Source organism: Myiozetetes cayanensis, unplaced genomic scaffold, assembly GCF_022539395.1.
Source record: "Myiozetetes cayanensis isolate MyiCay16 unplaced genomic scaffold, myiCay2020 scf15, whole genome shotgun sequence".
In the NCBI taxonomy this organism is placed as follows: Eukaryota; Metazoa; Chordata; class Aves; order Passeriformes; family Tyrannidae; genus Myiozetetes; species Myiozetetes cayanensis.
In genome coordinates this window covers 10096858-10109208 of record NW_026087159.1, presented here as the reverse complement: position 1 = coordinate 10109208, position 12351 = coordinate 10096858, and the positions used below count along the sequence as shown (strand labels likewise).

General features: G+C 51.2%; 1 protein-coding gene across 1 annotated transcript; it reads left to right on the top strand.

Moving 5' to 3' along the window:
* Positions 1 to 4259: 4259 nt before the first annotated feature.
* RAB39B (RAB39B, member RAS oncogene family) lies at positions 4260 to 12277 on the top strand. The gene is made up of 2 exons (XM_050310612.1): positions 4260 to 4533; positions 8675 to 12277. Exons 1-2 carry the CDS (start codon positions 4319 to 4321, stop codon positions 9099 to 9101), a joined length of 642 nt encoding a protein of 213 aa, XP_050166569.1. The 5' UTR covers positions 4260 to 4318; the 3' UTR covers positions 9102 to 12277.
* Positions 12278 to 12351: the final 74 nt, after the last annotated feature.

Genomic DNA, 12351 nt, shown 5'->3' with positions numbered 1-12351 from the left:
TATTGATGGGAGCCCATTAATGGGACAGCCAGCATCACTTAGCCATGACTCTTTGTCAAGCCTGTGTCTGCTTTACTGCTTTTGTTTTGGTGGTACCTCTGCAGGATGTCACCCCTGGAGCCCCAGCCAACATGGCTGGAACTGCCTTGGTGTGCAGTACTCACTCTATTGAGCACTAGAAGCATTTTGCTGACAGGCAGGTGTTTGGGGAGGGAGGTTAGACAGGTCTCCCAGGGACAGAGGCTGCCCCTCCTGCCACACAACTCCACCACTACAAACAGCACTTTAGCCCAGCCAAAAGCCAGGGTGGGACAGAAGTGCCACCATGTGCCTCCTGGCAGTCAGCCCTGCCTGCCCTCCCCTACTGCTACTGCTGTTGGAGGCTCTAAGGCTGTCACTTTGTCACAAAGTCCTAAATTATGCTCCCAGTGCTTGCTGTCGGCTGGGCTGTCAGTTCCAGAGCACCGTGTGGCGCCCTTGGTTTACGCTTGTCTGCACCGCCCTGACTGACTGTGGGCATCGTATAAATAATAAACACTAATTCGCTTAATGCCTTCCCTCTGTCCTGGGTTTTACAGCGGCACAGATCAGCTAGTAGGTCATGGGTGCAATCACATCCCTGTCAACAGTGTAATCTGTCTCTGTGTCACATCTGGACAGGCCTAATTTAACAGGGATGTTTTTTGGAACTAGCTAATAAATTGTTTGCTCCGTGTGGTTACTCAGCCCTGCTCCCAGCACTCCTGTCATCCTGCTGTGTGGCCCGTGACTGTTTTCAGTAACTGGTCTCTGGCCTGTGTGGTTGTGTATGCAGCCAGGGCTCTGCTTGGATGCAGTTTATCTCTGCAACAACGAGCAGCTCCATAGGGAGTGTGGCTGGGATTTGATACCTGGGAGGGTTGGGGTGACAGCCTGTGGGTTTGGGTGCTCCAGGTCCCCGGAGTGTTGTGATTGCTGCACTGTTCCAGGCTGGGGCACAGGCACAGCTCCTGTGCAGCAGCCCCGCAGCGAGGGATTGTGTCTCATTGATTGTTTTTTGTATCCTTGGAAACTGAAAGGGCATTAAAATTGCATGGTGTGTGCAGTGCTGATGCACTCTGCTCCTCAGAGTGCTGCCTAGGGCTTGGAGATGGCTTCAGCCTCCAGCTGCCAGTGTGCAAAGGGCACTGGATGGCTGGGGAGAGAAATGAAGCTACAACTGAATAGCAAACTGTTTAGAGGGAATACTATCTATTTAGGGGGAATTGAACCAAGGCTAGGTTGGATAGGGCTTTGAGCAACCTGGTCAGTGGAAGGTGTCCCTGCATGTGGCAGAGGGTTTGGAACTGCATGAACTTTAAACTCCCTTCCAAATCATTCCGTGATTCTATGAAGTACCTCTGCAAATTGCAGTGATGAGGTCCAGGGGGTGTCTGGCTCCAAGACATGGGAGCTCCCCTGGGCCTCCCGAGGCAGCACTGGCTGCTGGGCTGGACCCTGTTTGTGGAGTCCCACAGGTGCTGCCAGCAAATGCAAGAGCTCTGGTTTCAGCCGTGCCCTCACCTGTGCTCAGGTAGGTCTCACTAGCAGCTCTGAGGACAAAAGGGTTTCTCTGGAATTGCCCTCAGGCCCATGGGAAGGAGCACTGAAAGGTTTCTTGCCTTTAGTCTGGGGCTGCTGACAGCCCAGGAGGCTGCTCCGAGTGTTACCATCAGCGCGCCCGCTCCCGCAGCACCTCACCAGCACCCACCGTCCTGTCCTCAGCCAACAAACCTGCTTTTGCATCAAATCTAGGTTACTGTCTCTCAGACACCAGATCTTTCATTTCCTAAAATGGTACCAGCACAAAGGCTCTCCCAGGATCTCATTTGCTCCTGCCTTCTCACTCCTGCTAATTAGTGCCGTGGCTGCCGAGTCACGCAGCGGGTGTTCATCTCTGTGCGTGTGCTCAGAGAAGATGAACATAATATCTGCATCACGGGATCCTGTGGGTTCACTGGCTGGGAAAGGCAGGTCCCTGGTTCTCCAGGAATTCCTCCAGCTACAACAGGATCTGCTGGGCACCAGCACACCCCTGGGTGGTCTCCCCAGCTCCGCACAGCCCTGCAAGTCAGGGTGCTCTGGGTGCTCCCTGTCAGAGCTCGCGCCGCTGCTGGAAATGTCCACAGGCACCTGTGCCATGAGGTGCTCCCGGAGATGCCGCTGGTGGGTGACTCACTGCCTGCTATTGAGTGCCTCTTGAGCACGTCAGACCCGTGGAAGAGAGGGAATGGGGAAACTGTGTGTGAGAGTACATGGGGAGGAGAGAAAGACAGTGAAGAGAAACCACAATTTGTTGTGGGCTTCAACTAATGGGCATCGAGTACTCAGAAATTACTCGGTAAAGTGCACCAGATCCCCACAAAGCCTCGCTGGCAATGAGTCACTGGTTAATGTACCGCTAACTTGGATTTATAGGTTTAATATTTTTCTGTTGCACTGTTGCTGTTGCTGTGCAGATTGCTTCATCCGTTTTCTTTCCTGTCCCGAGGTACATTAAAATAGGATCTTTTGGGGTTATTATTTTTTAATAAATAGATTATATTTCAAAGGATATTGAAAAAGTTCCTTGCCATTTATTCCTCAAGACTGGAAATGGTCTGTCTAATGTCCTAGTCCAATTTGCAAGGTGGCTAACTATCTTGTACCTATATAAATAATCTTTTTCTGAGGATCTACTGAATATAATAGCTACTGTGGATATGTTTATTTTGACAGTGGTCATGCAGCAGGAGCTCTTAATGAAACCATCTTTATTTAAAGAAAACACCAACGCATTCATAAACTTTAAAAATATATTCCTCCTTTTTTTATGCTTGTCTGAATACACACATTTTAGTCACTATTTTTAATGATATACATGTTCATTTTCCCTTCCAGAGATCAAAACTGTTCTCTGGCAAGTGCTGAACAAGTAGGCACTCAAACTCAGCCGTGTCCCACGTGTCCCAGGTGAGAGTGGCCGTGTGCTGCCATGGCAATGTGTGACACTGCCCGTGTGGGACAGCCTGGTCAAAACTGGGGCTTCCAGTCCAAGGTATCTGTGGGAACACTGTGGGACATTCCCTGCCACTTGGGTTCCTGAACGCTGTGCTTCACTCTGTGGAGCCAAGATCCCGCTTGAGCAAAGCGAGGGAAAATGGGCTTAAGGTTTGTGGTATTTAAGTTGCTGGGTATTTAATGGCTGTAATCATTAATTTTTGAGGCTGTACGCACATCATATGTACACACTATAGATAAATATATATATATATATACAGACACAAACGTATGTGTGTGCATGTGGATATGCTGGGTTTTGTGAGTAAGACACCTTCCTTTTACCACTGTCCCTTTCCAGATCAGGCTTGCCCAGTGCAGGTGGCCCTGGGGCGGTGCAGAGGCTCTCCAGAAGTTCCAGGAGCACTTGGGCTCCTCCGGTAAATGTCAATGGGAACGAAGGAGGAGGAAGCCTGAAACTCTCCAGAAACGAAATCTCGGTTTTAAAACACAGAAAGGTGTTGCGCATCCTTTCCCTTGGGGAAGCGTTGAGGAAGGTGAGCCTTGGCCTGCGCCCATTCGCTTAGGGCTCCGCCAGCTCGCAGCTCCCCTGGCCCTGGGCTCAGCAAAGATTCCCTCGGGCCCGCGTCCCCCGCAGCCACCGGGCATCCCTTCCCTCCCGGTCCCCCGCCAGCGGGCATCCCTTCCCTCCCGGTCCCCCGCAGCCAGCGGGCATCCCTTCCCTGCCGGTCCCCCGCAGCCACCGGGCATCCCTTCCCTGCCGGTCCCCCGGCCAGCGGGCATCCCTTCCCTCCCGGTCCCCCGGCCAGCGGGCATCCCTTCCTGCCGGTCCCCGGCCGCCCCGCCGCCCCGCACGGTCCCGCCCCGCCCCGCCCCCGCGCGGCTCCCGCACCGCCGCGTTCCGAGGGTGGCGGCTCCTCCCGGCAGTGCGGTAACATCGCGGCCGCCATTGCATCGCAGCGCGCCCCGCATCCCTCACCCCGCATCCCTCACCCCCCACCCCGGCACCGGCGGCGGGCGGCAGGGCGAGTGCGGGCTCCGCGGCAGCCGGGGGAGCGACCCTCGGCCGGGCCCCAGCGCCGCTGCCGGGAGGGCCCCGCGGTGCTCGCAGCGCTGAGGGCGGCGGAGCCCGGGCTCGGGGGGATGCGCCGGTGGTGACGGGGCCGCGGGAGCCGGGCCGGGCCAGCGCCGCCCGCCATGGGCCCCGCCTGAGCGGCGCGGCCGCGGCCGCCCCCGGGCCCGCGGGCCGGGCATGGGCGGCGCGGCGGCGGGCGGGCGCTGAGGGGCCGGCGGCTGCAGGATGGAGGCGATCTGGCTGTACCAGTTCCGCCTGATCGTCATCGGCGACTCCACCGTGGGCAAGTCCTGCCTCATCCGCCGCTTCACCGAGGGGCGCTTCGCCCAGATCTCCGACCCCACCGTGGGCGTGGATTTCTTCTCCAGGCTGGTGGAGATCGAGCCTGGCAAGAGGATCAAGCTGCAGATCTGGGACACGGCCGGGCAGGAGCGGTTCCGGTAAGACCCGCGGGGCCGGGGGCTGCGGGCCGGGCCTGGTTTGGGGGGATGAGGGGAGGGGGTAGCGCAGCTGGGAGAGGCGTTTGGGAACGAGACAAAGAAGAGTCAAATTGGCACCTTTTGTGCCCCCCTGTCCCCCGTTTTGGATCCGTGTCCACTCCAAATGGCCGCGTGCGGGATGCGCAGGTGTGCGGGATGCGCAGGTGTGCGGGATGCGCAGGTGTGGATGTCGCTGGGGAGGGGGACGAGGCCCAGGGCAGCGCTGGGGCCGCGTTTCCAGCCGGGAGGTGTCCGCGCATCGGCGGATGCAGCCGGCAGGGAAGGCGCCTGCTCCCCGCCGGTGCGGAGGCAGTGACCAGGATGTTTCCCAGCCGAACACTTAAGCTGATGCTCGCTAAACGCAGTGGAATATGTGGTTTGATGCTCTGCAGCGACAGCAGAGCTCGGCTCTCCGTAGGACAGAGAAAGGTCGGGACAAACCCTTGGCTGTGGCTGTGCAGGGATGACAGGTGCTTTCTAGAGAGTGCCACGCCGAGCGCTACAATTTGGGAGGTTAAGCAACAGTAATGAAATCTCGATGAGGAAAAATAAAGGCAGCATGTGGGACCGTGCCAAGTTTCCCATAGAACTGTGGGATAAAAACAGCAGCCATGGTTGGAGCAGGCTCGGCTCTAGCTAAAGAGGGGCTGGTGCCGTGTGACACATGCTGCTCAGACAGTGCTCATTTGGGAGGGCTGTGAGTGCACCCGCAGCTTCTGGCCTCCTGTTGGCTTATATTTTTCATGCGTCTTTAACCATCATCCGCTCTTTCATCCTGCTCCCTTCGGGAGCACTTTCTGTGCTCCACATCCCTGTGCAGCTTCTCAGAGCTTCTACTTCTGTGCTCTGTAATGACTCGCCTGAGGAATGTTTTGGTTTCATTCAGTAGATGAAACCTCCTCTACCCCCACCCCTCTCACCACCTTCCCTCGCATCTGTGGCGCTGGCACCTGGCCCAGGATGTGCAGTAGCTGGTCCTTACCCACTGACAGGTTTTTCCTCTGCTACCTTGCAGCCTTGAGGGCGAGGAGCTGGTGCTTTATTCTGCCGAGAGAGGAGGTGCTTTAGCTTGCAGTTGCATCAGCTTCCAGCTTTGGATCTTGTGCTGAGGTCTGTAGGAAACACACCTGGGTGCTGTTGCCTGTTTCTGCCTTTGCTGTGAAGAGTGAGAGCTGTCGGATGGCTTCGATTTCCTTTCTTTTACACATTAGGAAGTTGGGGGCCCTTGGGGGCTGCTTACCCTCGGTGCTGGGGGCTGACCCGGCCTGGCACTCGGGTTGTCAGCATGATGAGCAGGCGACCTTCAGCACAAGGGCAGCTGCACTGCTGCGATGGGCAGCAGCGAGCAAAGGCAGGAAGAGTGCAAGGGGCAGGAATGGTCAATGGCTTATAAAAAACCCATAGTGCAACTTTGAAACGCCCTTGCCAAAGTGCAGGCTGAGATTCCCGGTGTGAAAAGCTGGAGGGAAATGAGCAAACACAGGTGCCTTTATGGTGCACTCTGAAATATGAAAAAAACTCAGGCAAAAAGTCTGGTTTGTGTTTATCCCTCTCAAATCACCATTAGCCCTGTGGTAAATTGTCCCATGAGGACAACAGCTCTTGGTCTCCTCCTGCAAAGTATGTTTCTTGGCCAAAGACAAGATTTAGCTGTTATTGGAATAAGCCAAAGCCCCTTGGACTTGTGGTTATAAGCAAGAAGCACCATGGAGCAGGTGCTCTCCAGAACCCTTAAACTTTCCCACAGGGAATTTCTTGAGAAGGGAATCCATAAGAATGAGCTCCACTTTTTCACAGAGTTCTCTGATTTGAGCACTTCTAGCCTGTTTTGCATAGTTTAACAGCTGCCCCACGAGGACAAAACCACTGTAGTTATTTTGAAGACACCTTGGCATTCCTGAGAGGCAGCTGTGCTACATTTCTGCTCTTCCTGACCCCCTGTTGTGAGCTCTTTCACTCTCCATAAATTAGAAGCAATTTCCATGCAGTCAAGGCTTAAGCTGCAGTTAAGCATGTGCCAGTCTATTTTGCCAGACCAGCCCCAAAACATGCTGCCTGGGGCAGCACTGAGGCTTCCTTGGAGCTGTAGAAGAGCAGGGTCCAATTCTTCCTGGATTTAGCAGGGTTTGCCCATCTCTGGTTGCTCAGATACTGTGATTTCCGTGCCTGAAACGTGATGTTGTGTAATGCTAGCAAAACCAAAAGCATGTGCAGCTCTCGCTCCCTGGAGCTGTGTCCCACCACCTACAGAAGAGCTGTTTCCTTCCAGCCAGCAGCTCTCCCTTGGCTAGAGAGGGAAGTACTCCAACAAACAGACCTGGGTACGAGTCCCCACCATGGGTACAAAAGAGGGGAGAGTTCCCAGACAGAGACAGTGCCTTTATGTTAATATTTACCAAAATAGGTGCAAATCCCTGTACTGATCTGCACCAGCGTGTGAGCATGGCAGGAGGAGGAAAGACAGAAGTCTTGGAAGGGAATTGGGGTGGGATGTGCAGCAAGCAGGCAATATACTTTGCTTCAGTAAGGAAAACTGTGGGAAATGTTTTAAGAAAAGGCACTGAGACCTTCACCTAGTTTTACCTCGAAGCAGCATTCAGCTTAGATCCTGTCATGTCTTTCAGAAGTACCTGAGGCATTGTTGATGCTGGCAGAGGAGCCAGGGCTGATGGCGTGGAACACAAGGGAGAAGCAGAAATGCCTGTGACAGTGTGGGGGTGAATTCAAAGTGCCAATATCTGTTTGCAGCTGGCTAGATAGCAAAAGGCAGATCTAATTCCCTCAGTGCCAAATGTGCAGAGTGACTGTTGTCCCTCAGCCAGACAATTGGAGAGGACAGATTATCCAAATGCAGCCAACTATGGTTTTTCCCCTGCTTCTGGCTTACTTCAGTTTTGCCTGTGAATTTTCACCCATTACTGCATGTCTGTTGATAAAACAATTCTGGAAAACTCCAGTTCATCCTTTCTTGGGGCGACTTTGGCAGATGCACACACTACAGGACCAAGTAACTGGTAACAACACTCTTGCATGACCAAAAAAAGGACTTGTCGCAAGGTAGAAATGCAGCAGTGCCTACATTTCTCCAGCAAGGAAAGTTCAGGCCTGAGTGTGAATTCCTCCAAGGGACTGAAATCGATCACTGCTTCTGGATTTAGATCGAATCCATGACTTTGCAGAAACTCCACCGTTTTTCAGTTTCTTGGTTTTCCCACGTGTAGTAGTCGTTGAACTGTAGCTCTGCTCAGGCTCGTGGCCATGGCTTTGCTCCCTCATCCCTGTGCTCGCTGATTCCCTGCTCCTGGCTGTGTTGGGCTGGCCCTGCTTGGAGGAGCTGTGGGAGATGGGCTCCATTTCTCAACCCACAGTTCCCAGGTCTTTCTGGTGACTTTTAATGTTGTCAGTATTTGCCAGGAACACGACCAGTGGTGGTGCAGGTTCTACTGGAAGCTGTTGTATCATTTTGCTGTTTTTTGGGGGGTCAGATGGGCTGCTCCTGTCAGTGCCAATAACAATAACAGTGTCCTGTCACTGCATTGTAGCTTTGACCAGTGGTGTAGTGTGAGAAAATGTAAGGATGGGTGGATGTCCCTGTGCTACGGCCCTGGGAGCGTGGAGGGGAGCTACAACCCCATGGTCTGCCTTCCAAATCTCTGACTTCTTGCTTTCATGTATCTGTCAGACAGCGGGTGTTTGGTTTCAGTTGAATCCTTTAATTTGTCTCGGTGCTTCTAAACCAGTGGGTTAGATGAGGTATTCAGAGAACTTACATGGCAGTGGATGGGACTCTTCAACCCAACAGCCAAGGCCATACAGAGATCTGTGAGAGGAAAGAGACCAAAAGTGGTGGGGATTTTGAACTGAGCTGTGATAAATCAGTGGGACAGTTACCCAAGGGTGAAATCTCAGAGCCAAGATAAATTGTCTCTTTGAATGACAAGCTCTACAGAGCACAAGCTAGAAGTGCTAAGGCATTGCCTGAATGGCATTCTCTGCCTGGTGATCTGCAGGGTAGACAGGGTGGTGGTGATGCTGCTTTCTTGAAGGACAGATGTTCAGATAGTGGTAACTGAACGCTTTGCTGTGGCTTCTTCCTTTGCAGGTCCATCACCAGAGCCTACTACAGGAACTCGGTGGGAGGACTCCTCCTCTTTGACATTACAAACCGCAGGTCCTTCCAGAACGTCCACGAGTGGCTGGAGGAGACCAAGGTGCACGTCCAGCCCTACCAGATTGTCTTTGTTTTGGTGGGTCACAAGTGTGACCTTGACACGCAGCGGCAAGTGACCCGGCACGAGGCGGAGAAACTGGCAGCTGCTTATGGTATGAAGTACATTGAGACCTCCGCTCGGGATGCCATTAACGTGGAGAAGGCCTTCACTGACCTGACTCGGGACATATACGAGCTGGTTAAAAGGGGGGACATTTCAATCCAGGAGGGATGGGAAGGGGTAAAGAGCGGGTTTGTCCCAAACGTAGTGCACTCTTCAGAAGAAGTGGTGAAGTCAGATAGGCGGTGCTTGTGCTGAGCTCCTCTAGTGAGGCGAGTGGTGATGAACTCTACTAACCAAACGTACTTTACTAAGCGAACTCAGTGTGACAGAGGGGAGAGCAACGCTCCCGTTGGGAACAGCCTCCCACATTGTTTTGGACACCAGAACAGAGCCCGGAAAGAAATGTTCTGTTCCAAATAACCTTTCAGAACTGGGGGCTATAAACCTGAAGCAGAGTGAGTGAGGGTGCATGTAGATGTTGTAAGGAGACAGGAGGCAGAAATGAGGGGCTGCACAAGACAGGAGAGAGTATACAGAGAGCTGAATGGGCTGGCACATGCCAGGGTACTGTAAATGTCCTCTTTTTAGTAAATCCGTAGCTCCCTGTTGGGTGTTGAAGCAACAGGATGGATACTTTGGTAGTATGACAAATAGGCAGAAGGAGAGAAGGCAAGAGGACATCTTTGTTTGTGTCAGCTGTTCATTACCACCAGGAAGGTGTAAAGGCAGATACCATTTCCTCATAAGGTCAGTTCCACAGGCAAAGTTTACTGACATGGTATGCACACATCTGAGTTTCCTTTCTTATGTTCTTGAACCTAGTTCGATAGCAAAGAATATTCTGTGGGATTTAATACAGGAAAACTGTAGTTATGTGATTGGTTATTAAAATTTAAATTATCCTCCTCCTCAGTAGTGCTTTTCTTGCTGTGCTGAACCAGGAATCTAAGTGGCAACTCCTGCTGCTGTAGTGATTATTCAGTGCATTTTTTTACGCATTTACTGCCTAGGTGAGTACCTTGAAAGTACCCCAGATTCAGGGCTTTCCAGTAGAATTAAGTGATCAAGAGCATAAAGAGAGAACCATGTCCTCAGGTGTTGTATCTTAAGGCCAGGGCATTGTAGCCTGGGGTGGGACACACCAATGTTTCTGTCTCGCTGACAGCTCTGTGCTGACCAGGTCACAGGGAGGAATGGGAAGAAGGGAGGAAAGAAAACAAACCCAACAAAATAAAAAACTTGAAGAGCTTAACTCAGGTGCATCAGACATTCTAAAAGGTGAGATTTGCTTTTAAGGAACTTAAATAGCGTGGAAAGCAACAGCTTGCATCTGCACTTTCTGTTGTTGAAGTGTCATTTTCTTTCTTGGCCTCTGTGGAAGAGAACTGGCACTGGGAAGGCAGAGCACACAGCAGGAGTGTCTGAGCAGGTGGAAAAGAAAGCCACAAACATGCTCAAGAGTAAAATTTGTTTTCCTCCGTGTTTTAGTTTGACAAAAGAGGATCTATCTCAGGTTGGCCATCCTGGGATGGCAGCCGCATTACAAAAGCTGGATGAAGGCGGATGTTTTCTGGGAATGCCATTCACCACTTAGAAGCTTTGTTTCAGCCAAGTTTTAACTCAAGCTTTTGAAGTGCAGCAGGGTGACTGTGCTCCTGTAGCAAACTAGGGAAAGTTCAGCCTATTGAGCAAACAAACAAAACTGTAGTGACTTTTTTACTCGTGTTTGCAAGCTTTATACACCAAACTGCAGTGGCCAAGAGGAGGGGGTTAGGTAAAAACCACAGGAAGCATCTAGTGTTTGATTTTAGGCCTCTGAGTAGAGAAGAACAAAATACTTGTTCCAGCTTTTTAATTTAGCCCATCTATAGAAGTGTGGGTCTTGATTGCTGTTGAGTTCAGACCGTTTCTGCCTTTGAACCTGTTCTCACAGTTTGCAGCAGCACATGGGCGGGTCCGTCTTGAGAAAAAAACCTCTGGTTTCTGTATTGAAGCTGAAGAAGCCCAAACCCAACCCAACAACCCAAACCCTGAACACTTTTATTTTCAGTGTTCGAGGAACGGTTTCAGTTCCTGGGCTCTGCAGGGGAGCAGCAACGCTGCACCTTCTGGGAGGGCACAGGGAGCAAATGCAAGGAGGGGAGGGGGCAGGAGTGGCCTGGTGCTTTTCAGTGAGCTTGTCACTGCTTGAACAGGCTGTGAACATATCAAACACGTCGTGCTAAAGCCCACTGAATGCCAGGCACAGTCACTTGTGGTCGAGTTGAGTTCCCTTAAGATTAACCAAAAAAAATTAAAAAAAACCATTAGAAAATCTGTTTGTAGGTGAGCAGAGCTGGAGAGGACGGATGCAGGGAGCGCTGCAGGAGCTTGGCTGACACCCGGGCAGAGCGTGGGGTTTGCTCAGACCAGGTCAGTCAGTTGCATTTTCTCAAGGGAAAGGACAGACACCTCCCAAAGGGTCATTTTCTTCATGGAAAGCCCACCAAGCAGCCACTTGGGCTTTTCAGGAGCCAGCTGGTCACGAGGTGTGTTTTGGGGTGCCTGGCCAAGGGTTGCAGCAGCCCCAGGGGCAGAGCTGGTGTGTGACATGAGAGGCAGGAAGGAGCTGGATCAGTCAGGAGTTGGATCAAATGACATTTTAGCAATAGTAAAATTCTCTAATTCCCTGTGTGAGAACCTGGCCAGAGGGGACAGATCACTCTTCATGAGACAGCCAATATTTTATTTAATGGGTTTTGGACGTTCCCCTTTACTGCTCCCAGGGAGAAATTCCAGAAAGCCTAAGCCAGTAAAGTGCATTCAGGCCTTCAGAGTAAACCTTCAATTTAAAAACAGAAGTGTCACAATTCTAAAGAGGAACAGTACAGAAGAAAATGTACACAGTCTTAACTACTTAGAGGTAATAAATTGTTATATTAAATGATAGAGAAATCATTATCTACATCTTTTTCTAATTCCTTGCATTTTCTAGACAGCTTATTAAAATATAGGAAATGTAGATTCATCTGTACAAAATTTGGAATGTTTTTTCTAAGATGAAGAACTTATAGGATATGCTACGAATTCTTTTCTAACAACTGGTTTTAATGCTTTGACTTAGAGGGACTTCGAGAAATCAGAAGGTGATACCTTTCACAGGATAAAGGTCAGGAGCTCTTATACTCTAGGACAAAAAGAGAAAAAAAAAAAGAAAAAGCTAACTTTTCTGTGGTCTCTGCCACACGTTAAAAACAATCTGCATGTTAGACTGAACTTGCTCAGAACCTCCAGAATAAAAGCGTACTATCCACTGTCCTCGCTTTGTTATGCACTGTAACGAAATGTGAAAATAACGCTGTATTTAGCTGTCTGTCTGTGACTGAAAACATGCTTGTATTTAGCAAAATGGTTACTACGTGATAATGTGAAATTTAAAACTTGTAAAGAAACTTTGGTGGGGTTTTTTTTTTCCTTCCCCCCCCTCCTGGCCCTTCTCTCTGAGTGAGCTGCTGCTCCCTGTCCC